Genomic DNA, 26,125 nt, shown 5'->3' with positions numbered 1-26,125 from the left:
AGCACCAGCCCCCCGCAGGCAGGGAGGGGAGAGCGGAGTCTTCCGGGCCCCGACGGCAGCGGCTCTGGAGCTGCTCCCCGTGAGGCGGGAACGGGGAAAGGAATGGGAGAAGGGTCGGCGGCTCCGCGGCAGAGCCTCTCTCCCTTCCCCTTCGGCGGATCCGACGTGGCGGGCGCCGCCGGGCAGCGGGGAGCGGCCGTGCCCCTTGGCCCTTGGCCCTGCCCTCCGCCGCGGGGCCTCCATCTCCTCCCAGGGCACGGGGGTCGGGGCAGGCGTGGGCGCCGCTCCCCCTGGACGTGCAGGAGCTTTGCAAACCCTCGCTTGCTAGAAGCCTGTCACAAGGGACAGGGCTACACAGACTCCCCCAGGGCAGACGCCTGCCGAGTGTAAGCAACGCCGAACGCCCCACGGAAGGTTTCTAACTCTTCCCCGTGCTTTAGGCTCCCGGGTGCAGCTGTACGCTGAGAGTACGTAGGGGGGGCTCTTCGAGCAATTCTTTTGTCAAGGGCAGCCAGCTCCGGGGACGGCAGCCCCGGCTTTGCGAGGAAAATTGCCTGGCGAAGTTGGAAGCAACATCTAAAATAGCTCTAACTCCAGTGGGAGAAAGAGCCTGCCGCCCTTTCTCTTCTGCATGTTTACTCGGAGCTTTTGACAGCACTTTGTCAGCATCATTGTCATCGTTTCTCTCGCACAGCCCTTTCCCCGTGTGCTTGGTGCGGCTCTGTCATACGGCATCCGGAGGAAAAAAAAAATAGTTTAAAACCGTGGTAGAGATAGCAGAGAAGTAAGGCTCAGGAGCAGTGCCCGAAACTGCCCGCCAGCGTGTTTCCTCCCGTCGGTGCCCCTGAGCCCACCCGGGGGCCGAGGCGGCCCGAGCCGCCCGATGAGCGGGGCCGGCCCGCGGGGGAGTCCGGGAGTGCGGGGCTTGTCCCTGCCCGGCTGATGGGGGCCAAACACCGCGGCGACAAGGATTAACGTCCCGGGGCGCAGCGCTCGGCGAGGGGGCGCCGGTACTTCGGCGGGAGCCGCCTATTGAGATGCAGATTGCGACCCTTGGCCCCGGGGGGACGGGGCCTTTCAGGGAGATGCTAACGGCAGAGCGCAGCAGCCCTTTACCCCCTCCGGGGCCGAGGCGGCGGGAGCAGCGAGACGGCGGCGGCTGCCGTCGGTGCTGCCCCTCCCGGTGCCCCCCGCCCGGTGCGGGCCGAGGGCGCGCTCCCCCCGGGGCAGCCGGGGCAGGTGCCCGGCTGGGGCCGCGGGGGCGGTGGCGAGGAGGCGGCCCCGGATCCCCCCGCGGCCGGGGCTGGGTGGGGGTGCAGCCCCCTCCTCCTGGTGGCTGTTGGGATTTGGAGGAGGGGCCGGCTGCCGTGCAGGGGAGGGGAGGCGGCGGGCGCGGCGGTGGCTGCGCGGACGGCACATGGCCGGTGGCCGCGGCGAGCCCTGTGCCCGCCCCCCGCCGCCCCGCCGGGGCGCACGGACCGGCGATCCTCCTCCGCGCGGCGCATCCAGGCAAGAAAATCCGGGAGTCTGACTGAACCTGCTTTTCCATTAACTCAGCCTCAGCCCCGGCTAATCCGCAGCACTGAAGGCAAGGAGGCTAATTAATGACAAGCTTTTACAGTCAAGACCAGCGATAATTGCTTTGGTGGCCTTTATGATTACAAGATAAAAATGGACCGGGCCTGACATAAGAGCCACTGTGTACACTGCAAGACAGGAGGAAATTAAGAGCTGGCTAGCTGAATACGGAGCAGAAAATTACTAATAGAGGAGAGATAATGAATAGGCCGGCTAGGCATTCATGGGGAAAAATCCATTTTGTTACCACGCGAAATTAGGTGGTGGAAAGGAGTTTGCTAATTGTTCTCGTCTTGTAGCAACCAGGACTGAGGCAGGGGCGTGCTTTTCAATTCATTTCCCTGGTAATTGTGAAAGGGGGAATGCAGGCCAAATGAGTCTTGCTGCAATTTGCGCGCCTGGTCTTTTCATTTTCATGTTGCGTTTTTAATTGTTGCTAATATAGGTTATAATGAAGCTAATGAGGGGAAATTATTGTACAACTTTTTAGCACATGGAGACAAGTGAAATGCACTAGAAGGATTCTCTCCTATTGCTGCAAAAATAATAGTAATCTGGAGGAGTTTGGAACTATCGGGGGTTTTTATAAGCCGCTTCCCTCTACAACAGACAAAAGGAAGGATCGCCACCTACTTTTTTTTTTTTTTTTCCTGTGTTTTATTTTTCCCTAAGAAAAAAAAAAAAAACCAATACCGGAATTTCCCTTGCTGCGCCCCTCGCAGCCCCTGATCCTCGATGCCGTGCGAGCGGGGCGCTCCGCGGTGCTTGCGCGCATCCCGCGGGTCCGCCTCCGCCTCTCGGTAGTTAAGTGCGAGCCGCCGGAGGGGACGGCACGGAGCGGGGCACGGCAGCGGTCCTGTCCCTGCCCCTCTGTTTGCCTCCCTCCCCGGCCGAAAGTTAGGGCTGCCGGGTGTTCCCCCCGACGGGATCCCCCCTCCGCGCCGCTCCGTGACCGCGCAACTCAGGCGCTGCCTCTCTCTCCTTCCCTGCAGAAAAGCAACGTCCCGCCGCTCGCGCAGCGCGGGGAAGAGGCGCAGTCCGCGAAATTCCTCCTCCTCACCCTCCTCTCCCTCGCCTGCATCGCCGGGGTCCTGGCGGCGTCGGGGGTCGCCTACTGCCTCCGCCACCGCGCCCACCACCGCCTGAAGGAGAAGCTCTCGGCCCTGGGGGCTGACGCCGGCTCCGATGCGCCCGCTGCTTACCAGGTAAGGACCAAGCTCTCCTCCTCCGGCCCTGCCTCGCTGCCCGGCAGACCCCCGGGGGGGCCCTTCTCGCGTTGGGAGTCGCGGGGGTGGGTTTGTTTCCGACGCTTCCCCCCGCCCCCGTTCCATTCATAGTACCGCGGATTCGGTGTAGCAGCTTTTTACTACTGGGTATTAATCTTGGCTATTCTGGTAGCTGCTGTAAATTCGTGCCTAATTAGAAACATTAAAAAAAAAATCCCAGCCCTTGCCACTTGCCGTTGAAATTCTCAGAAAAATAACATTAATATCCATAATCTGTCACCCCTGCCACTATTAATAACGAAAAATCTTTAACATTTATGAGGAATGGATTGCACGGTTATCTGAAGATGTCTCTCTTTTTGAGTAATCGACTTCTTCAGGGTCTGATATGAAAAGAGCCTTTGACCCGATCTGTTGCCACCTTCTGCCATTATTCAGATAAAATGAAATCTAATGCTGATAGATGGGAGGTAAACCAGGAGTGGTTCTATGAGAACAATGATAGCAGATGTGTACCCAGTAATGCTGAAGGACTGCACTCAGCTTCTCAGAAATAAATCAGAAACCTCGAGCTTTCTCTTTCAGTTTCAAAAGTGTTGGGTGGAGAGACACTGCGTCTTCCTGAAGTTTGTTTTAGATCATATGGCGCTTATTTCTTGGTGTGTTATTGGTGTGGTAGTGCATGTGTTATGGTAATCTACCAGACAGCCCTGGTCTGCTACCCAAAAATATTTGGAGTGTGACCAGGAAAAAGAATCTGAGAATGTGTAAACATTGTCTCTGTAGTATCTCTGACTATTGTGCACCCATAGGGCCTCGCTGACGGCACTTTTTTGTCAAGTTTTATTTTACTTTCTTGTTCTGCTTAGGATCAGACATTCTGGCCTCTCTGTATCCTGGAGCTGAGCTAGATTTAAATTGGCAGCTGAAAGTATTATGGGAATAAACTCATATTTCCTCACAAAGTTTGAATCTGTCTGTACCTCTTAGATGTTAAAGATGTAATGTATTATTTCCCCAGGCTGGGTCTAGAGAAAATAAAGTACAGAATGATAAATATGAAGCTTTCTGTAACAATTAGTGTCTTCAGGAATGGTTTTGGTTTTCACTTCTAAAGAAATGTTTACTTTTTAAAAAAAATCCTTAGATCACATCTTTGCATTTAATGACTTCCAAAGCAAGACAGAGTGAGAGCAAGAGCGTTTCCTGTAGACAAAAAAAAAAAAAAAAGGAGTGTACTCTGGGATAAAGTGTGAACAAAACAGCAGTTTATCAGTTTTGTTGGCCAGTGAGACTGTGCCCTTAAATATGTTTGTTTGATTTTAATAGGTGACTTGCTGTTGGCTTATTTAAAACACAGAAGCAATAGGTAGGCTTTTTCTTCCATTAATTGTGAATACAGGAATTCTTAATTTTTTGAAAAGCCCTCCAGGTTCCAAAACCACACTTGAAACTGAATTTCTGATAATTAACAGGACAATCTTTCTACTGACAGCTCTAATTAATAGTATCTGTAATTAAAATCGTGCCCTTCCAGCAGGAAAATTGTTTGAATTTCTTGGAGTGACCTTTTTTGCCATTTCTCCTGGGAGTGTAGTGGTTGATATTGATTTTATAATGAGCTCGGTTTGTTTAATAAGAATCTGTAATCCAGACATTAAATGAAATGTGTGCTTCCTTTTTTTCTTCACAGATTTATATATATTTTAAAATCTTCATATTTAAATCTCAGAGTGACATTTTCTGTTTTGAAAACAACAGCAATGCTTCGAGGTTGCTGCTCAGTTTTTCAATAGCAAGATTGTATTAATATTCTTTGTTCCTGACCTCTGGGCCCAGTCCTAACCACCTGACTTCTTAAACAGTTCCATTGGGTTTTCAGGAGAACTGTACTCATGAGTGGGAGGAAAAATGTTTTTCCTTAAAAACAAAGGTTTCTAAGAGCTTGGCTCTCCACCCATGGAAGTAAATGGGAATTCTGCCATTTGTTTCAATGGCAGCAGTAGGAAGCCCTAGCATGGGCAGACAAAATGCTCAGGCAGTTTTGATGCTGCTAAGTAGCATTTTATCAAAATGAATCGCTGTGCCTGGGTCTGTATGTAATAAACTGTTCACAAGGATTTGAAGAGAAATAGGATTGAGCCCTATTCACGTTGTCAGAATCACCTTACGTTGAGCTGTGTTAAGTGTAATGGATATCTGGTGTGAGGCATGTTTTGGATAACATCAATTAGGTCTCAGAAGGGCATCTGCTATCTTTTTCCTCATCTTCTCTTGATAGTTGTAGGGGAATAATGTAATCTGTATTAATATGGGGGTAGGAAACAGGTAGGCAGCTTTCAAAACTGTACTACTTGGTTCTCCTCTGTTATATGTTTCCCAAGTAGCCACTCAGTTAACTCGATGTTTTTTAAAAATATGAAATATATCAGGGCTGCTGCCACTAGGCTTTGAAGCACGGTACTCCAATGTGTTGCTGCTTACAGCTGACATGACAATTCAGATTTTTTTTTTTTTATTTGAAGGGGGAGAAATTGGTTGGTATAAAAGGGCCTGGCAGTCCAATGTGATTCAGAGGGAACACAGAAATATCACTTTGATTCACATGCTTCTCAAAATGCCAGTTGTTTATACCTTCACATAAACAAGACTGACCTAAATTTTCAGCATTTAGTAGAAGCATTTTTCATCCTAACCCAGTTTAGCCAGGGGAGTTCATTCAGGGTTTTACTCCTTCCTTACTTATCCTGTGAACTTGGAAGAGTTTTTTCCCATGGCTGTTTATTGGCAGGGCTTGGGGGAGTTTTTTCTTCCCTTTCTGGTTTGTGCAGTGAAATGCCCTCTTGAGAAGGGGAAAACAGACAAACCATATTATCAGGGAAATAGCAGGTTGGCTGCTGAGTCTCTCCCCATACTGGAGGCGTAGCACTTGTCAAGTAACATCACCCTCCCTCAGGCACGAGCACTCCTTACACTTAGCTACTAACACAAGTATTTCTTGTGTAACTGTGTGAAGAAGGCAGGACAACCAGTACTGGATGAGAGTTGAAGCAGGCAAATTAAATTGCTGCAGTGCTCCTGATAAGCTGCCAAACCTGGTTATTCAGGTGTTGGGGTAAGGCAAGCAGCTGGCCCTGAAAGTATTGAAGTAGAGAAACCCTATTGAAAGACTAACAGGAGGAAGGATAGATACACAATTGAAACTTCATTTATCTTTGAATCACTAAACAACAAAATCACAGGCTGGTTTAATTAGACAGTAGCTCAGGAGCTTTTCAAAATTAATGGAAATTGTGTGTCTTGTAAAATGTTACATTTTATCCATAAAGGCGGACAGTTTTTGTGTCTCTCCCAAACACATCTCCTGTCCTTTCAAAGCACACGTGTAATGATTAGATAAGTCAGCGTTAGCATTCAGGGATGACTAAAAAGAGGCTCTTGGTGCCTCCGCGGAGCCCCACGCATGCGCGCACCTGCACCCCTGCTTTTAATTGTTGCTGCCATTGCTTTGATCTTCTTTGAAAAGCAAGTTTAGCATTCTGCAAGCCCACTCTCTGGTCCAGGAGATTAGGGCAGAAACGTTTTAGGAATTTTCAGCAGACACTCTTTGATTTATTTCACAACACTGAGCAGATTCTCTTCATGCACTTTGAAGACTTTAGAACATAACCCAGAGAAAAACGGGCATTCAGGCATCAGGAGCAGGCAGCAAACAGGGCCACTAAGTGCACATCTTACTTGTCACCTCTCCCATTAGCGAGCAATTTATTAATGTAATGAGTGTGTGTAGTGACTGCTACGATTTAAGGATGCTCTGTTTGGTTCAGGGTGATGTATTTGTGAGTCCAGCTGAACCCTGGCTTTTGACCCCTGTGTGGGGAGCACTGGGATGTGCATGTTAAATCATCAGCATATTTTATACTTTGCACTGCAGAACTTTCCTATGAGCATGGTCTTCTGCATCACTGATAATGCTCAGCAAAACCCTGCCCATAATGGAATTAAAAGGCAAAAGTTAAAATGCTCTGAAGCTGGCTTCAGCAAGCTTGCCTTTTAATATTTTATGTCAGTAACATTCTTTTTAATTTTCCTTCATCTCAGCCAAAAGAACTTCCTTTGAAAAGTGAGGAGGAAGAGACCAAACAGTTTACAATGAAGTTCTTTCTTAAACTGCCTGAAGTACTCAAGGTTACATGCAGATGGATTACATCATCAACTGTTTTAAAAACTTGTCCAATTAACTTGATTTGGCAGGCATATAATTGTAAATTATATGTTAAATTCTACATTATTACATGTATTGTATTATGTATAAATTATATATTCCTTTGTCAAATACAGTCTTATTAATTACATTATCCTGCTGGATTCAAAACCCCTAAGAACTTCGTGCTCTTACCGATTTGATCCTGCTGGTGTTTTTTATTAGAGATGTTAAGAACACACTATTTGCAACAATTACAATAAATATTTTGCTGCAAATATTTTAAAAGGCTCAAACTGAAAGAATCTGCTGGAAACAAACCCTCTACTTAACTATAATGCATGGTTTGTGGGTTTAAATACAGATAACTCATTACCTCTAATATGGCTTAATATTTCATACTCTAGACTGAATTTCAAAAGCAAACTTGTTATTATAATATTAGACCTTAATATTGTAGTAATATTGTGTATCAACTCCTTAGAAACTGGAATTTTGTGGACTAAGTGAAATGGGGGGGAGGTGGAAAGGAAAATTTTGCTGTTCTTATTTATCAGGTTCTCAGTAATATTCCAATTAGCATCACCCTTAGTACCAAGGAAAGCTGATAAACTGGGGATAATTTGTACCATAAAGTATTACCTTCTACCTTTATAAAACTCCATTTTCAAGAACCCTCTTACTCTTAAGCACAAAAGAGATCACTGAGGATGAGGTTACTCAGTACATGAGTATTTAGTAAACATTTCAGAAGGAATACATTTTGTAAGGATTTTGGATAGATGAAAATTTTGCCTTAAGGCAGAATGCTGTGAAGGGCTTGCTTGTGTTCTCTTCTGGGAAAACAAAGGGCATAATGCATTTTTAATATTTTCTTTTCCTGTGTCCTTATTTAAAGAGGCAAAAAGAGATCATCTCATGACTATGTAAAGCTACTGGACAAGCTGTAATTGTTGTGATAAAGCATATATGGCATGGTATATGAATTAGAAGAGTTGTTCTTGTCCATTTAAGTCTGCTTATTGTGTATTATGTGAACAATTTTGTCTCTCTTTGATTGGCATTTTGTCCCAGAATAAATTCTCAGGAATCTGCAGGTACTTTGTACGTACAGTAGTTACATAAACTACTGTACTTTAAGGTGAGACAGTTTTCACAGTGTACAAAATATGTGTGACTACACAGAATTCACAGTAGTCACACATAGCAATTCTGGGAGAGGAGAAGAAGAGGGGAGTGTTTCAAGGTGATTAGAAGAAGAGTTTGTCTTATGTTTAAACACTTCCTTGAAGTCAGACAAGTCAAAGCAGAATGAAGCAAAACAGGATGTGTTTTGGTCAATTTTTTATCTGATTATTGTTCAGAGCTATCCTCCATTCCTGTAGTGCAGTGGACTCTGCTTTTCACCAACTTCCTGTGGTAGCCATAAAATTAAGTTAAATGGTAGCAGTGTTAAAAATAGCATTCTAAAATACTGTATGAATTTATAAATCAGCAGAAAATTATCAAACTTGCTTGGTTAATAAATCAAGATACAAATAAATAGGGGTGTATTTGCTAACACAGCATTTAAAATCAACTTCAAAATAGTGCTCAGTGAGAAATGCCCATCTTAAGGGCTGGAGCTTGACAGCAGAGATTTCAGAGGGCACTTCTGGAAGTCTTTATTTGAGCCTGTGGTGTGTCTCAAGGAGCAGGGCACTCCTGTCACCTCCTGTCCCTGCTCTGCCCCTCTGCTCCAGCACACCAGCCTGGCCGAAGGGCAGCCCTGGGGGAACCACGCAGGCCATAGGAAAGGGACTTGATGGGTTTTTTACTGATGGCTCTCCTCCAGCCTTTTCCTGTCTACATGAACAACTTCTGTGAATTACTCAGTGTTGGGGAAATGGACTAGCCCTTAAGTGGACTAGCTGCAGCAGTGGCAGTGCAGAAACACCTTGGAGTAAAATATTCCTTACACTAGAGCAAGCAGGTGAGAGAAAGAGCTTTTTGCAGGTGTGGAAGGAAAATGAGCATATATGCAAGTCCTGGAGTGCTTGGATGAGAAGGTGCCATGCAGGTCTACATTTTCATTAAAAAAAAATATCTTTTTCAAGTAGTTGTCATTTTTCTGCATAGGACTCATTCAAAGTGGCAGAGAGAAGGTGATGCTGACCCTCTCCTCTTAGCCAACTTTGTTTATTTTTCAGAAGTACAGTGTTTGAGCTTGGTGTTTAGTAAAACAAGGACAAACATACCCCAGGCATCCCGCAGTATAATCTGTGTATCTAGGATGTAAGAAAATGCTAAGTAAAAATAGTAGGAGGCAAAATTAAGTTAGTGACTCATTTTAATTACTGGGAAATCCAGAGTCCTTACCCAAACAGGCATTTCTTAGAAAATGTGCTGGAGGTGCTCTGGACTTGCAGGCTGCATCTCGCCTGGTAAATTAAACCAGTAAATATTTTGAATGGTCCTGGCACCATTTCAGGTCATGCCACCCAACTTTCCCCAGTTTCTTAGCAGAGTAAGAGCAAACAAAGAAAAATTCACTCAACAGACAGTTTTATTAATAATTTGGCTGTAGCCACCTGGTTTTAGAGGGTGAGAATTCCTTTTGCTTTATCTGCCCTGTCTTCCTGTCCTGGACCACCAAGGTCTGGGCTCCCGCTCCCAAGGATCCAGCTCCTGAGCATTCTGCTCCTGCTTCTGAGCTCCTCTCACCCATCCCTGTGGTGCCACAGGCTGCTTGCCAGCTGAGCGTGGGCTGGTTCTGGATAAGTACAATGGATTGCCTCCCCCTGGTAAATTGATTATGTCCCAGAGCCTGTACGTTATAAAGAAGCCAAAGATAACCACAGCCTTGCCTAATGGGCTGGAGAGTATTTGATTTGCAGTCCCAGGCCGTACATCATCTCAAGTGTCCCGATTTCTTTCTGGAATAACTATACTGTCTTCAATGGCTTTTTTATTTTTTTTCCCCATGTAATGTAGGGGATAATCAGGCCTGTCTTTCCTACACACTTCTACCCTTTTTTCTGTTTTAGGATTTTCCTTTTTTCTTTTGCAGCATCTCTGTTATCACGTTTCAGATTTGACACATTCTTCTATTGTATGTTCTCTGAATGCTCAGCAGCTAACACTGCAATCTGGCTTGCTGATCCTTTCATTTTCCTCCAGAGTGCTGCACTAGAAGGAAAAAAAAAATACATTTTTAAAAGTTTTTAACTGGAAAGTTTTGGTTTTTTTGGGTTTTTTTTGGTTTTTTTTTTTTTTTTCAGGATAAATCTTATACCAGGGCCTCTGAAAGGGAGTAGAAATAATTTTGTGTAAATAAGGAACTGTGGTAGATGATGTTTGTCAGTTCTTGTAGGACCACATTGGCTGAGAGCAGGAACAGGTTGCAGTTTATTCTCTGAAGTCTGTAAGGTATATAAAAGCATTCTTCCTACTGCTTTCTTCTTGGTACATCTGTTCCTCCTGCACATCAGTCTCACAGGGTGGGCAGGTGAAGAGAACGTTGTTTCCTTTTCCCTCCCTGCGTGCAGGGAAGCTGTGCTGTGCTTGGCCCTGTGGGCAGAGCAGGGCTGTGTCCTGCCCAAACCACCAGCATCCAAGGACTCTGTCCCTCCTACACTGTGTGTTTGTGCTTTGCCTTTGGGAAGGGTTTGAGGCTGACTGCAGCCACCTGAGGTTTTACCCTGGCAAGCCCATGCCGACTTGGCTGCTTTGTGGGACAGATGAACAAAAGTGAGTCTCAAATCCTCCACTTTGCTCTGCCAGTAGCCCTGTAGGGACTCTTGTAGGGATGTTGCCAAGTGGAATATTCAGAGTGGACTGATAGTTTTTCTTGTTCTCTTGTGATATAAGCTATAAGACAAGTTTGGGTAGAGCAGGCTGGAGCTCTCCTGGGGCTGTGCTGCTCCAGTCTTCTTAAGGGCACAAGTGAGGGGTGTCATCCCAAACAGGCTCGTGAGTGTGTGTGACATGTGAGGACAAGGAGGTCCATGGAAGGCCTGTGTGCTGAGCTACAACAAGTCAGACATAGAGGATGTGATTTGTATTGGCTGGACAAGAGGCCCAATTTCATTTCTCTCAACAGAGAAAAAGCTCCAGCTCCAGGAATGGGGGCCTTCTATCCAAGATATTTTTTTTTCTCTTGTAATTTTGTGCACAGCAGAGACCTAAATTCTTTCTAGTGGTTTAAAGAACTGTAAAAGACAATCTGAGTGATTTAATGCACACCAGCAAGGCATGATAAAGGACTGAGACAGCTCACCTGACTTCTTTGTTCTGCTGTTCTTTTTTGCTGTGACATGTTCTAAGCTCTAATAGCATCAGTGTTGCCCCTGTACTTTAATTCAGTTGGGGCATTCCTGCAGCTCTTCCCATTCCAGTTCAGGTTTGCAGTTTCAGTTTTCATCACTTGTATTTTTAGCAAACAACCATACCAAGACTGAATAAGGGAGACTGTAAAAGGATGTTCCTAAAAGTTAAATCCCTCAAAGAAACAGAATTAATTTGGAGGGTGAGAGACAATAGCTTTTGAATGGGAGAAAATCAAATTTAGTGTAATTGGCTTATCCAAATGAGAAAATCCATGAGGTTTTCTCTAGCTTTGTTGACCAGTTTCTGTACTTCTTGCTAAAGACAAACGAGTGATGTTTTATTGATGGTTGTTTGGGATGACTGCATTCTGAACAAGCACAGATTTTGACCAGGGCAATAGCTTTTTTAAGTTTTAATCTTTCGCACAGGTAAAACCCTGTTGAATTTCAGTGCAGTTTTTATTTTTCTGTTTTCTTGTCTAGCTGACATATTTGCAGGCTTCTTGATGATTGCAGTTTTTTCCTTTTATATAGGATGGCTGTTGTTTTGCAGAACCATGTTCTGGCAGCTACTCAAGAGATCTCAGAAAGGGCTGATCTTGCTCTCCAAAGTGAGAACAGCTCAACGTTATCCTGATAAAACTCACTTTTGGTATTGGGATTACATGCTTAGCTTGGCTGATTAAAATCACTTTTTCCCCTCATCAAGTGTTGCCTGGCTTGGGGAGCCATGCAGTCCGTGCAGGTTGGAAGGCTTGTCCTTGGTCCCACTGACAGCAGCAGAGGTGCCTGGTTTGAAGTGGGCTGCACTAGAGCCCTAAGGACCTAAACCCTAAACACCACCCATTTTCTGCTACTGCTGTTCTCAACACCCCCCTGTCTTCAGAAGTGTATTGGGGAAAATATTCCCATGTTGGAGATATACTGATCTTCCCCACTGCTAAGAAAAGAACAAGGGCAAGATGAAAAGGTAAAATTCGCTGTGTTGGTGCCTTTCTGACAGCGTGGGGAAATAAACTTGGATTTTACCTTTTTTAATCTTTCAACTGGAGTTCATTCTGGCTTTCTGGGAAAGAAAAATGCCTTGAATGGCGTGATTTTTGCTGGAAGAGGTTTTGCTGCAGTGGCTCACAGCACAAGGTGCCAGTGGCTGGCTATTTACATCAAATAGGAGAAATGTGATGAAGCTGAATGTATTTTTGGAAGCAAAACAATGTACACATATAAATTTATCTTTTATAGAGAAATCATGTCATACATCTCCCTCTGTACTGTGTAGTAAAAATAGGCATAGTAACATGGGAATTTGAGTATGTAAATTCTGTGTATTGTGACCCCCAAGAACAAAACAAAGAACTGCAGCTCCTAGTTAACCTCACTGGAAAGCACTTGGATGTGAAGTTAAAACATACATAAGGGTTGCCTAGCAAGCTGTTCCAAATATTAGCTTCTTTTTGGAGGTCTGAGTCAACCCATTTGCTCTGTAGACATTGTTAACTAAGAATTCTGTTTGTTTCTTTGAGGGCTTTAGTAGTTAATTAAGTATAAATCAATGCTCGAGGTTTCTGTGAGTGCTGGTCACTCCATCGCCAAAGGGACAATGCAGAAATGGAGGCAGCAAGGAAAAGGTGACAAGAATGATGAAGGGCATGGAAAATTCATATGAAGAGAGATTGAAAAGACAGATTATTTCTTCTAAAACAGTAACAGAAAGTAGTATAGAAAAGAAAAAAATATATATAAAATGAGAAACTGAAGAGTGAAACTTTTATTATCTTTGGCCTCCAGGACAAAGATTTTCAGTTACATTAAGTATGTAAAATAAAAGACTAATAGAATAAAAGCTATCAGCAGAATAAAACTGCAACAAGCAGCACTTTCTGCAGAATGTTGTTGATGCACAGGTTGTTAGCAGGAATCTCAAAAACCAAAGGAGCCACATGAGGAAAAAAAAATTCTGTGATTAAAGAGCTAATAATGTTTTAGAAGATGCCTGCAGCTTCATGCCCCAGGTCTTAAAATAATCCAAATATGAATGTGACCATTTAAGAAATGGGCCTACTTAGAACTTGTCCTCCTGTGCAGTTCCCGTGGTGCATCTTGCAGACAAACTGGTGCTTGGTGGAGAGGTCCAAGGGAGAGTAGTGACCCCCTGTGCTTGCATGGGTTGGGAAAAGAAAATGCAGGAATCTCAGTAGCGGCCAGGGAAGTCCTTTTATTTGAATGAACACACCCATTAACCCCTTGCTGCTGCTGCTGCAGGGTGTTTAGTGGAACTGGTGCCATGGGACAGGTCAGGGACAGTGGAGAGAGCTGCAGGTCTCTTCTGGCCAGGCACTGTCAGGGCACAGCTGATCCAGCTGAGAGCACAGCTGTACAGAGAGACCTGGGAGAGCCCAAGAAAAATTGTGCACTTTTGCTGCTGTTGCTGTCTTCTCCAAAATATGAAGTCTCTCTGTATGTCTGACCATCAGTACCAAGTATTAAATCCTTGTTGGTTTGTCCAGAATCTCCTGACACCAATACCGTGAAAGTGTAGAAATATTGACCATTTTTTAATCCTTGAAGACTTTTGTGATGTGTCATAGAAAGAATGTCTGTACTCAGAGACATGAGGAAACTCATACATCCTATTTGTTCCCATAGTTTTAACAGGGTTTCTCTGTATTACCTAAGATTTGGCTGTTAATAACCTACCGTGACTTAGTAGCAACTTTGTTCTTTATAGATCCTTTTATAACGCTTGTGCAGTAAATTTGCATTTGGTCTTCCCAGCAGAGATGATGAGGGATTTAATTTTTTTTTCAGTGGAGAGTGGGTGAAAAGCAGTGAGTTTAGTTTTCAAATCAGGAGGGGGTAATGACTGGCAATTCTGGCTGTCATGAGAGATGATGTTATAAAAAAAAGTTTGTCACTGATAGCCATCTTTGGTAGATACTTCCTTTATCCTTGCATCACCTCTGGTGCATGTCTGCCTTCTGTGGAGAAAAAAAAGAAAGTATTTGGGGTTTTTAGAAGTTTTAGGATTTCTTTTCCCATTCCTCTGACTGCTTTTAGAAACTCTGTTACCATGAATGCAGTTACACAGATTTAGGGAGAAGCAATACTAGTCTTTGCAGTGCGGCAGAATAACACTTTTAGATATAAACTAGTGGTTATTTTGTTTCTCTCCAGGCTGGAAGTGCTCGCTGAGTCTTGCTGGCTGCTGAGAATTCTTATTTCTGGCAGAAATGATCTTCCATTTTCAGTCCTGCAGGGCAATAAAATAGTGGACTACACAGCCTTAATGTATAGCTTTCCTGAGAAACTACAGCTGTCTTGGGACTGCATTTTTTGCCTACTTTGAGCCCCAGGCAACTATAAATGCTGGCAGTGGAAAAGGAAACATTTGTGGCAGTTATCTTTAAGAGCACTGGCATCTGCTGGAACTGGTCAGGCTTTGGGTGGGTTAGACAAAGTCAAAATACACGATGGATTTACGTGTGGTTCTGCATGGCCTTTCAGGTTAATTCAATTGTTGCTATGGTTTATTTGTAACCCATACTGTGCTGTGTGGCTCTCTCTGTGCTAGTGGGGATTTTTCTGTGCCAATTCATATTAAGGAGCAGCTGTGCCCTCATGAGCATGTGTAAGAGTTAGTTAAGATGAACAAAACATGGCAAAGGTGAAGTTTGTTTTACATGTTATTTTTTTTTAATCTCTCACGTTACTCCTTTAAGAAATCTTTTCTCTTCCAGCTTCATACTTGCCATATTCTCATATACTTGTAAAACATTATATCCAGGCACAGCTGAAATGTGGGAAATGCAATTTAGAAACCAGCACTGGTTGAAACCACTTTTTTTGTGGCAGATAGGTCAATGTGATATACCATCACTTCCAGAATTGCAGTTGTCTGAACTGCAAGGCCAGTAAAACTCTGACATTGTCAGGAACAACCTGAGAAGAAAAATTGGGTCCTTTTACACCAGTAGACCTCAGGTGACTTCAGGTACACAGTTTGCAGATATATCCTGTTCAAAACAAGCACTGATTTCCTTGGAGTCATCCAGGTAGTCCCTTTAAATTTTTAGGGAAGCCACCATGATGTCGTCATGCAGGGAAGATACTCTTCCAAATCAGTCTAAAGAATCACAGCCTTTCTTTGTGTATCTCCTGTTTGTGAAGACCAGGGTTCTGGAGTCCTGTTTAGTCAGCATCTGTTTTATAAAACTTCTAGAAATAAAGGCTCTAAACTGTCATACTTATGCAGTCCCAGTCTGTGGTCTTTTGTGTTTTTGTATAGGAAAACATTCTCCAGCCGAGTAACCTAAACATGGTCTTCAAATTTCACTGACCCTCTGGAAAGCAGTATTATCCCCAAAGATACCTGTGCTTTCCTGGCGTGGATTGCAGGGCAATATTATCAATATTTCAGAGAAATATCATTAGACCCATGCTGTCCTGTCTTCCTTGGCAATGTGAGCTGTGTAGGAGATATCTGCCTCCTTCAGGAGCTTCTGGACTATTCAGATTACTTCAGATCATTGAGGAGAGGTTGCTGAAAGAATGAAAATAAAGCTATTTTCTCAAGGTGTGTTGCACAGACAGGACCTTTGGTGCTGTGCAGTTTTCATGTCTGCTGGACACCTGGAGATGTGTACAAGAGCATGATGGCTTTTCATTCAATTTGGAGGGAGAGGACTGTGCAAATGTTTGAATTTAAAGAGAGGGAATAAAACAAAGAAATCAAAGATTTTTTTTTTAAAAAAAAAGGAAAAGTAATTTTTCATTTAAAGTTAGCCATGTTTACTTTGCCTTTCCCTTTCTTCATGGCCTCAACTTTTTTGGGGAAAGGGGAACCATAATGACATGAGTCATCACCAGGAAACACGCAATGCTAAAATAATTGAAATTTCAAGTTTCACAGGCCACAATCAAAATTGAGGTTTTGTTAGGAGAATGATTCTCAAGCCTGTGTTTGGCTGTGATGTTTTCAAAAAGAAATGGCATCCCTGGGTTTTCAATCATTTAAAAATCAAGCAAAGTAATCCCCCACCCCGTCCCAAGGTTCAGAGTTATATTCAGATATACAGAGTGTAGTACAAGAGGGCAGATAGTGAACTGAACTGGACACATGAAGGCTGCATTGGCAGTCAAAGAAATTTATTTTGCTTTCTTGTTTTTTCTTTCTTTTTTTTTTTTGTTTCTGTTCCTCCCAAGATCTATCACATAGAAGTCTAGATAAAAACGAATTGTTCAGAGTATGGATGTGTAATGATATGTTTGATGCTGAGTCTTTCAAAATATTACTGTCAATCATTTTCAATATATCCCTTTATCCCTTTTCTGAAGGGACACAGATATCAGGTATAGTTGCCTTTTCTGAGCATGTATATTGAAAATATACATGCAAATATTCCACGTATGTAAACAGCCCTTTTATGCTTGGACAAAATGTATGTTAAAATTAAGCTAAAGCTTGAAAATATGTTTCAATAACTAAAAAAGAAAAAAAATGGTAATAAAGCTGTAATTATCAAGGGGGGGGGGGGGGGGAGCATTTTAAAGGTCTTATTCCTCCATACCTAGCATATAGATCACTTATATTCTTAATCTTCATTATACATTTTATTAAAAGGTGTAGTTTTGAATAATTTAGTATTAAGTGTCAGCATTTTAATTTAAAATATCTGCAAAATATGTTCGTTTCACATATAAAATTAACACAGTATTCTTGTGATCATGCCTGCTTAAGCAGATTTGTTTCTTGATTGATAGAATATTAGGCAGGTCAGGCTGGAAGGGCTTGGTGTACACTCAGCTATCACTTTTAATAAACAATAATTTCTTTGTTTAGTGTCTCTGCATTTTCTTAATAATTATCCATGGAAAGCTTTATTCTCTCTTATATTTTGCTAATTCTAGAATAATTTTGCCACACTTGTTTCTGGACTAACTCAAGTGGTTTCCATTTTACTTTGCAAAACAAAAAATTCTTTAAAGTGTGGAAATGTTTCCTGGACTTAATTTTTGGTTTTATACAATTTTTGGTATCAGTTTCAAATTCTATTCTTTTCACTAATGTATAGTAATGAAATTATGTTTCTTTTTCTAAATAAACTGAAAAGTTGACATTTCCCTCAGATCCTCGATCTCCTGTTAGTCAGATCTGAGGTGACAGTGGCTGGGAAAGAAGAGCAGTGTTTTAGATACGAAGCTATTTTCGTTTGCTTTGGACTGAACATTTATCATGCTCCTGGTACCAGCTAGAAGAGAATGATTCATGTGCCATCATCACTGGCTGGACTTGAAATACCTGAAGGTGTTGCTTAGAGAATTTGCATTTAGTATTTGCAGCATCCTCTCTGGAGGCAGCTTTGAGGTGGAATGGCTCATGTTTAATGACTGCAGAGCTGAGGTGAAAGTTGGCTGTGTCTTAACTGGGATTCTCCAGTCAGCTCTTCTGCCTGTACTGTGTCACCTGAGGTTCTCAAATTCCATTTTTGCAAGTAAAGCAAGGGAAAAGATTCAATATTACCCATTAGCCTTCGTTACATCTTGTTTTGGTTCTATGGTTACCTATACTCATAATCCTTGTCAGATCATGTACACATATTTCTCTCTAAAACCAAATGTTTCAGTAAACTGTGTAGCTTCAATGGATTTTCCAATTTCCTTAAGTGGGTTTTCCAGTAGATGACAGATAAAAATTTCTCTGAATTCTCTTTTGCTGCCTTGCCCTTCTGTGACACCGGTGACTGCTGTGCATCACAAAGCCATGTGGCAGAAGTCGTGGCTCCTGTCACTGGCTGATGACAGGGCCTACCACTTCTGCTGGTAAGCAAGTCACATCTCCAAGCCAGCCTGGACAGATATCTGTGGGTTCCATTTCTGAACAGACTTGATGCCTCCTTGTTTGAGATCAGAGTTTCTTACCTCTTCGGGTTCAGAGACCTGCCTAACAAAACACGGTGGCAGGACTGGCTCCCAATTTTGTCCAGGAGGTGCAGCAAGTCTCTTAATGCCCTTCTTTAAATGTGGATAAACTGTATTTATGCTGCAGAGTGGTTCATTCACAAGTGGAATGTATGGATTCAAAAATCTGTTTGTACCTGAGGAAATAGTTGCCCTTCATGCTTCTCCCTGTCTCTGTGTGGACAGCCAAGTATTACGAGTATTTTAGAACCTCACTGTGAAGAGGACTGGGGGGGTTTCCAAGAATACTGTTTATAGTTTGTTTAAGGTTATCAATTGTGTGTCAAATAAAAAGCTCACTGCAGATGATCATGGTGCAGTACTTTGAAGTCATTTAACTCAACATTATTTACAGAATATTTATCTTGGTTATGGCAGTTTTTGTTGTGCAGCGATATTACTTCTCCATTATATACTGCATGTGACCGCCATATAAGTTTGATAATAAATGCTGGGAAATAAAAAACAGAGTAAGTGCCTCAGTATGATAGCAATTCCCATGCGATGGGAAATAATGTCATAAACTTCAAATTACCTTTTAAATAAATGTTCATGTCCAACCCATCCATTAGATCATAGCCTGAAGGTCAGGAGGATCGTTTCTTCATATTTCACTGTATGCATTATGGTTGCTTCTTTAGGTGTAAATGATGTTTTTAAATGAAGAATGGCACTCAAACTATACACAAACAATGGCTAGACATTACTGAGTCTCAGCATGGCAGAAATAGCCTCAGCCACTCTGCTAAATATAGAAATGCAGCAGTAAATTGAATTCATTCTTAGAAAATATTTTTAATGGCTGAGACAATACAGAAATACAGTTTGTGTGATTCTCACAGTATGAAGCTTTGACATTTTAGTCAAGTTTGAATTCTAGTTGTGGTTTGGTAAATGGCTGATTTGCAAAATGCTTGTGAGAGTAAAAATTTTGGAGAGGAAGGCAGAGCATACCTGAGCATGCAGAGAAGTGCACAGGTAACAGATATTGTATTTACGAGAGTCTGTACCATGCTTTGTGCATTTGTGAAGAGGTGCCAGCTCAGTAAGTGCCATGGGATGGTGTGAAACACCCCGCACTGTGAGACCCTATTATTACCAATGGCTTTTGGAGGAAGTGAATGCTGATGACCCATCTCAAGGCGAAATTCCTCATAAAGACATTTCCCTGCTTTGAGCTGGATGTCCCTTGCCCATATGTCCTGGAGGAGCCCATATGGCTCCCCAAAGCACCCCATGCATCAAAATTTTACCTGTGGTGGTCTTGAACATGTTATCCCTGCAGTGCCAGGCTAGAAACCCAAGTGGGATCTGGGCTGGCTGGGCTAGCAGAGAAGTGGCTTTGGAGAAGCAAAAGCTGTAGCTGTGCTGGGGTGGCTGATGTGTGCGTGGGGATGGGGCAGGTTCCTCAGCCAGGGCTGGGCTGGCTGGGAGAGGGGGAAGGAAGAGCTGTCGGGGGCTGTCAGATTGATCTGGAAATAAATTCAATCCAAGAAGTTCTGTTTACAGTCAGGGGAAAACCCATTGTCATGGAGATTTAAAATTCCAATCAAGAAATTCAGGGGTGTTTTTCTTCAGCTATGATTTGACCTTCCTGTTTACATTAAGCATTTTTACAGCAGAGTGCAGTGACGTGGTTGCTTTGTTTGAGGTATTTGACAGTTACAGCAGTTCTGGGAATTATTGTTTTGGTTCTATATATGTCAGGAAAGAAATATGTTAATATTTGAGATAAGGTACATTTTTTAAAACGTATTTAAATTTGTTATGATTCTCAACTTCACCTTCTTCCACGAGGACCATGAACATATTAAACTTCATTTTAAAACAACATTTCTTAGTAACATATTAAATACTTTATGTCCAAAAAGATCTTTTGGTTAGAAGTTAATCTGTTCCAGAACCAATTGTCTATAATATTGTTTCTTTTGTCATTATAATTCGTGTAAAAATGGTACATTAATTTCTTAGAGATCACTTGATCTCAATTCTTTTTTGTTAGCAGAGGTCTATAATCCTTTCCACAGCAACCACTTGTAAAAGCAGAGGATTATGACTTGAGGCAGGATATGAACAGCAGGAACAGATCAACTTAAAAACAAAGATCCTGTTTGAGTACAAATGCTATTGTTAGCACAGAGTTGGGGTGAGTCAAGTGGCAGGATGTCTATTAGAATATAATAAATTCATATCAATGCCACATGGCATGCTAGCCAGAAGACAGATCCTTCTGGCAGTTTTGTGACAGACTTCTTTTTTTTATACCTTTACTTATTATACGTTTGCTTAGTCCAATAAACCATTCCCTCTAGGAATGGCTGATGTATAAACATCTGAGCAGCTTTTTGGTGTTTTTATAGATTTATTTTTCTGTCTAAAAAGCTTCTGCTCTGTTATACTTTTTCCCAAAATCTGCTAAAAGCAGGGATTTGAAATTACACTACTGCAGGGTCATTCTGAGGTTAGTAATAGACATTGAGTACTGTTGCTATCCTTTCTTATAAAGTGTGTGATCCTCCAGAGAAAAGGAGAAAAAGAGGATTTTTCTTTGTTCCTCTATTTAAAAATAAGATACAATGACATTTTTTCCTTTATTAAAAAGTCTTGGGTTTAATACCAATAGTTTAACTGACCTATCTAACAGCAATATATGTGACTCAATTCGACATATTTTTGAAGTATAATTTATTTTTCTAATATTTTTCATGTTAAAGTTACTAGGAAGCTACAAAGGTACCAACTGACAGAATACATACTACTCAAGTGTGGAAAACCCCTGCTTTTGGTAAAAATTAGAAAACTTTTTCATGGCCTAGAAAAAATGAATAAATATCCAAAAATGCAGTGATGGAGTCAGGTAGCAGTTTCACTTGTGACAGTCTTCTGTACAGTTATTCCAACAACTGACACCACATAGAATTAGTAATCTCTTCTTCCCAAGCTTCTGTTGACTGTATTTTTGTAATAGACAGTGAAACATAGTCCTGTTTATAAATGATAGAAATTTAATGTCAATTTATCTTAATTTGTACATGCATGCATACATGTATGTATCTATGTATATACATACTGTATTAAATACCATCATGTAGAAAAGTTCACATAAGCATCTCTAATGGCAAGTAAGACAGAAGTTTTGGTAGAAAAGAATGTTTGAAGGGGTGTTTAATCATTGTCTTGTGGTGACAGGAGGAGACTCAATGCAATGGTTTCAGGGAGTTTGTTTGAATGCTTGCTGCTGCATGGATTAGGATACCCCTTCAGTGTCCTAGAGTTTGCAAAGTCAAGAAACGCCCCAAACATAGTCTTAAGTTATATTTTGAACTGTCTGAAAAGATTTTATTGCTGTTGATAAATAATGGCTTTCAGATCATCCTGCTGGCACTTGGGCTGCAACTAAAATATCAATGAATAAGAAAACAGAAGCCGTGGCATTCCAATGGTATGAATTTTTCAGCCTGTATTTTGTTAGCCTGAGGCAAAAGATTGAGCTCTTAGTACTCATCTGTGCAGAATGAGTAATGTGAGACAAATGTGTACCCACACTGTGTGTGCAATATGGCCACATCCTATAGACTTGCCACGCAGCTAAGGACCCCTCATGGACAATAGTCATATGTTAAAAATGATAATTTTATTACAATATCTGTGATCTCACCACCACAGCTGATTGTAACACCATTACAATATGACAGTGTGACTGTGGGTCTGCTCATCCTGTAAGAATCAGAATTTTATACTATCAGGAGTTGGTTTTACCAGCAGGATTTTCTGTTACCTGACCAGAATTCTGTATATTTGCACAAATTCTATGCATGAGAGCAACTGAAAATACACATTCCCAGCACTATCTGTTTTGGTGTTTCAACATGACTTGCATTAGTGTGTGTGATAGCTTGAATTTTCTTTCTTCACCAAAGCTGCTTAAACAATGCAATGACAGATTTCTGCTTTTATTCTTCGTTAATGTCATTCTTCATCCTCTCTGCCCCACATCAGGGAGGAAGTGTTGCGAGTTTGCTATTTTAATGAAGAGAAATGAGGCATCTATCAACTAGGATTTACATTGGAGAGCACATCAATTCAGTTGCCTTGAGCTTGCTGAGTTTGCACATCCAGGGCCAAGCAGTGCTCTCAATTACTCCCGTGCAACCCCATTAACTTCAGGAGGTTGTGTAGTTCAAAAGTGGCTTTGCAGAATGTGGGGGAGAAAAACATATATATATCTGCTAGAGGAGTCAAGCTCCAAAATGTGATTTTGGTTATCTATATGGAGATGTGCGTGCAGTCATAATTGCACTTTTGAAAGGTTAGGGTAGTCATCGTGTAGTAATTTCATTGAGCATCCCTTTGTAGCTGTGCTTAACAGAACAGACAGCCGCCCAAAAATTACTGCAGTGAGGGGGAAAACACTTCCAGCCTTGGAAACATATTGTAAATCATATGTCTTTAGTAGACTCTATCCTGTAATTACTCTTAACTGTGGCTTGTTTCCTCCTCTCTCTCTCTCTCTCCAGGAGCTATGCCGGCAGCGCATGGCAGTGAAGAGCTCTGACCGCCCCGAGCCCCTGCACTCCTCCCGCATCAACAGCGTTTCCTCCCAGTTCAGCGATGGGCCCATCCCCAGCCCCTCGGCCCGGAGCAGCACCTCGTCCTGGTGTGAGGAGCCGGTCCAGTCCAACATGGACATCTCCACCGGTCACATGATCCTGGTAAGGCACTTCTGACGTCGTGGCACGAGCGATTGCGACAGAATTTTAGGCACCTGCTCAGCTTTTGGAAAGAGAGAGCTTTAAATGACAGGGAAGATGTGTTTTCACAGGTGGAAAATATTCCTGAGCTTCATTGGTAATCTTAACTTTGTATGATTAAAATAGGCATTTTTATTTCCATTTTTTTTTCATTATATCTTTGTTTTTTTTCTCTTGGGAACACTCTTTTAACATGAACATATTAATTGTTTGCATGCTTGCTTTTAAGAAAAAAAAAGCCCTGTGGTGTTCTCTTGTCCTATTAATTTATGTTTAGCTCAGCTTGGACAGCTGAAGAAAGCTGCCAAATTTCTGATCAGCTCGCTGCTTTTTCTCATGTGTCTCCAGTGTGTGGAGGTATCTGAGCTGAGAAGGCAATAGAAGATTAGTGATATGGAGCAATTTATTTCTGTCACCCTTAGAAAAAGGATCTGCATTTTGAGCCTTTTTGGGTTTTGTCCTTGGATGAATTTCTTCCAAGCTGGATTTCTTGTGTTTGAAATTATCCAAATATATTCTATTGGTGGAATCTATGTTGGAAATCTTGGGTTACTTCCAAGCACAGCTTGAGACCAGTATCAGTGTAGAAGATGGACACATGAAGAGTTTTTTGTGTGTAAGAGTCAGAGTCCAGTAGTTGGCACTGGTGGAACTTGTTTCTGTCCTGCTGGGAGAGCTGTAGAGTAATCCTCCATTTTTTGTGTCTTATTTTAATCTTTCTTTAAATATTTACTGTCTCTCTAGAGTGCATTGACATTAGCTAAGTAGAAGTTAGGTTGTGGTGAAGAACTTGACCAAAAGTTGTGTTATTTTGCTTGTATATTCTGTTTTTACCTAAAGTAAGCATCCTTTCCAGTTGATAGTTTGCCATGTTTTTGAGAACTTCTCTCCCTCATGTCATACTTTTGGGTCATAATTTTTAAACTTCTTTCTTTTTCTGGACTTATATTTGAAAGTACTATCTTCTGATGTATTACAAGCCAACCTCACATAATGGGGAAAGGAATGAAGGCAGGCAAAACCCAAAAACCTAATTTGACCTCAGCCAAGTTACTGACCTCCTTCAGCCTTGATTGAGTCAGCTATAAAACTGAGCAAAAGCAGGGCGGGATTTTAAACCAGGTGCTGCCTCAGAGTTTATCATCCTGAGTAAATACATCACTGCCATCCCCCTCCAAAAGTAATTAATTAATTATTATGTTAATACCGGGTGGACAAGTGCAGTTTGAAAGGGCTGTTCCCATGACAGAAAACCATTTGTTACAGTTTTGACTGTTCCACTATTGCCTAACCATAATTAAAATTCACTTGATTTCTTTTCATTGTTAAGTAAAATACTTGGGGGCTGGCGGGGAGGATTGGGAACCCCAAACATTTCCAGTTGCCCAATCTCAAAATAAATACAAATTCTGAGGCAAAAAAGGTTCAAAAAGATCTAGGCAATATATTTGTATGGAAATAGGAGCAAGATTTCCTAGGTAGATGGAAATACTAATTTAACATTTGCAAACAGTTTCAACTGCTTCAAATTGAGCAAAATAATTTTCAGTGATATTATTGGGAAACATAAAAAAATCATCTCAAAATCATGCTTAAAGCAGAGAAAGTTGCTTAGGGGTACCACTTATTCTGTCTCTGCAATTTTCTGCAAAATTGCAAGAATGAATTGTCTTCATATGGCAGTAAATAAACTTTAAAAAGTAGTCAGATTGGTCAAGATCACTGTTATGGTGTTCAGTGTCCATAATTCAGTCAATCCTGTTTAACCCTGGATGAACTCATACATGTGTTAACTATCTAACAGCAGATGTTACATTTTAGATGGTGAGGGTTCAAAGAAGGGTAAAAAAATGCTGTAGGATTTTGAGAGTGCAAGCCACACAGAGAGAGGAAAAACAGTTAATTTGTTAAGTGTAACCTGAGCAAACAAAAATCAGTGATTCAGGGGAGTCTGCCTACGTGCTGTGACATACAGGATGGGGAAAAATTGTTCTTAATGGACTCAGATGATACAATTAGGAAGAAAATATGTGTTAGCATCAAAATATGCATTTAGCTTTGCTATCAGGGCAAGCCTAATAGGAGGGTCAGGCAGGCAGTGGGATGTTTACTTAAGGAAGCAGTTAAACCATAAATACAAGACTTGCCGAAGGCGAAGCTGGGTTAGGATTACATGGAAGGATCAGCATCCCTCAGCTCCAGCACAGAGGCAGATGATTGGGCTTGATCAGAAATGTTCATGTTTTGTGTCACTGTGGGTCACAATGAAACTGGAGAGCTGACCCAGTTTATGTTCTGCTCAAAAATAAATGCACATCTCTGTAATACCTTATTTACCTGAATTTCTCTCCTTCCGGGGGGGCTGTGGCTTGTTGGACCTCAGCAACAGAAGCAGCTCACCAGAGGTGAACTCTTCCTCTCTTTGCCTCGCAGATACAAGTGGAGGAGTGTGAGGAGATACTTTGCAACTTTTATACCATTCAGTAAAAGACATTTTTCAGTTCTTCTAATTTCCCTCTGCCACAATCCTCTTCCTTTTAAATTTCGTAGATATTTCCTTTGAAAAATATCTCAGTGCCCAAAAAAGCCATGAGAAATACTAGCAAGGGGCCTAGTGAGAATGGCAAATACCCTCTGCTTTGCAGGGTAAATGCACTTATAAGTCTGTAAATGTGTTTTTGAGCTCCACAATGTGCAGTGAAGGAGTAGTTAGCTGAGCTAAGGCTCCTCAGTACTTATTGCTCATAGGTGCCAGGATCTCCCTAGAGAAAATAAAACAATGGATTACTGTGTAAAGTGGCAGCAGGAAATAATTTTTTTTATTCATAAACAGAATAAAACTTTAATGAAAATAGCTTAGAAGTGTGTGACTGCTGAATGACTCCATGTAATCTTATTCAGAGGTAGCATTGGCCAGAAATATTTCTGTAAAGCTGTTGAATTTGCTGGAAAATGCTATCAGTCATACCTGCAGTCATATCTAAGTCGTCTCAGCTGAGGGTCTGTTGGAGCTTGGGTTGGCCACAGGTACTGTTTTCTTGGAGGACTTTCCACTTGTTAGCCCATTGTTTATAGTGCTCGAGGCGTGCAGAAACCAGGAAT

At 42.0% G+C, this 26,125-nt stretch overlaps 1 protein-coding gene across 1 annotated transcript in view; it reads left to right on the top strand.

The window, feature by feature from the left end:
• The window catches only part of PTPRN2 (protein tyrosine phosphatase receptor type N2), a 630,254-nt gene that overhangs the window by 526,232 nt on the left and 77,897 nt on the right, over window positions 1-26,125 (top strand). Inside the window, exons 13-14 of the mRNA XM_041487587.1 lie at window positions 2,571-2,783; window positions 22,790-22,984. Coding sequence (XP_041343521.1) covers window positions 2,571-2,783; window positions 22,790-22,984 — 408 coding nt within the window. The remainder of the gene's footprint in view (window positions 1-2,570; window positions 2,784-22,789; window positions 22,985-26,125) is intronic.

Source organism: Pyrgilauda ruficollis, unplaced genomic scaffold (assembly GCF_017590135.1).
Source record: "Pyrgilauda ruficollis isolate IOZ18807 unplaced genomic scaffold, ASM1759013v1 scaffold12, whole genome shotgun sequence".
Classification (NCBI taxonomy): domain Eukaryota; kingdom Metazoa; phylum Chordata; class Aves; order Passeriformes; family Passeridae; genus Pyrgilauda; species Pyrgilauda ruficollis.
This window is presented reverse-complemented; position numbering and strand designations above follow the sequence as displayed.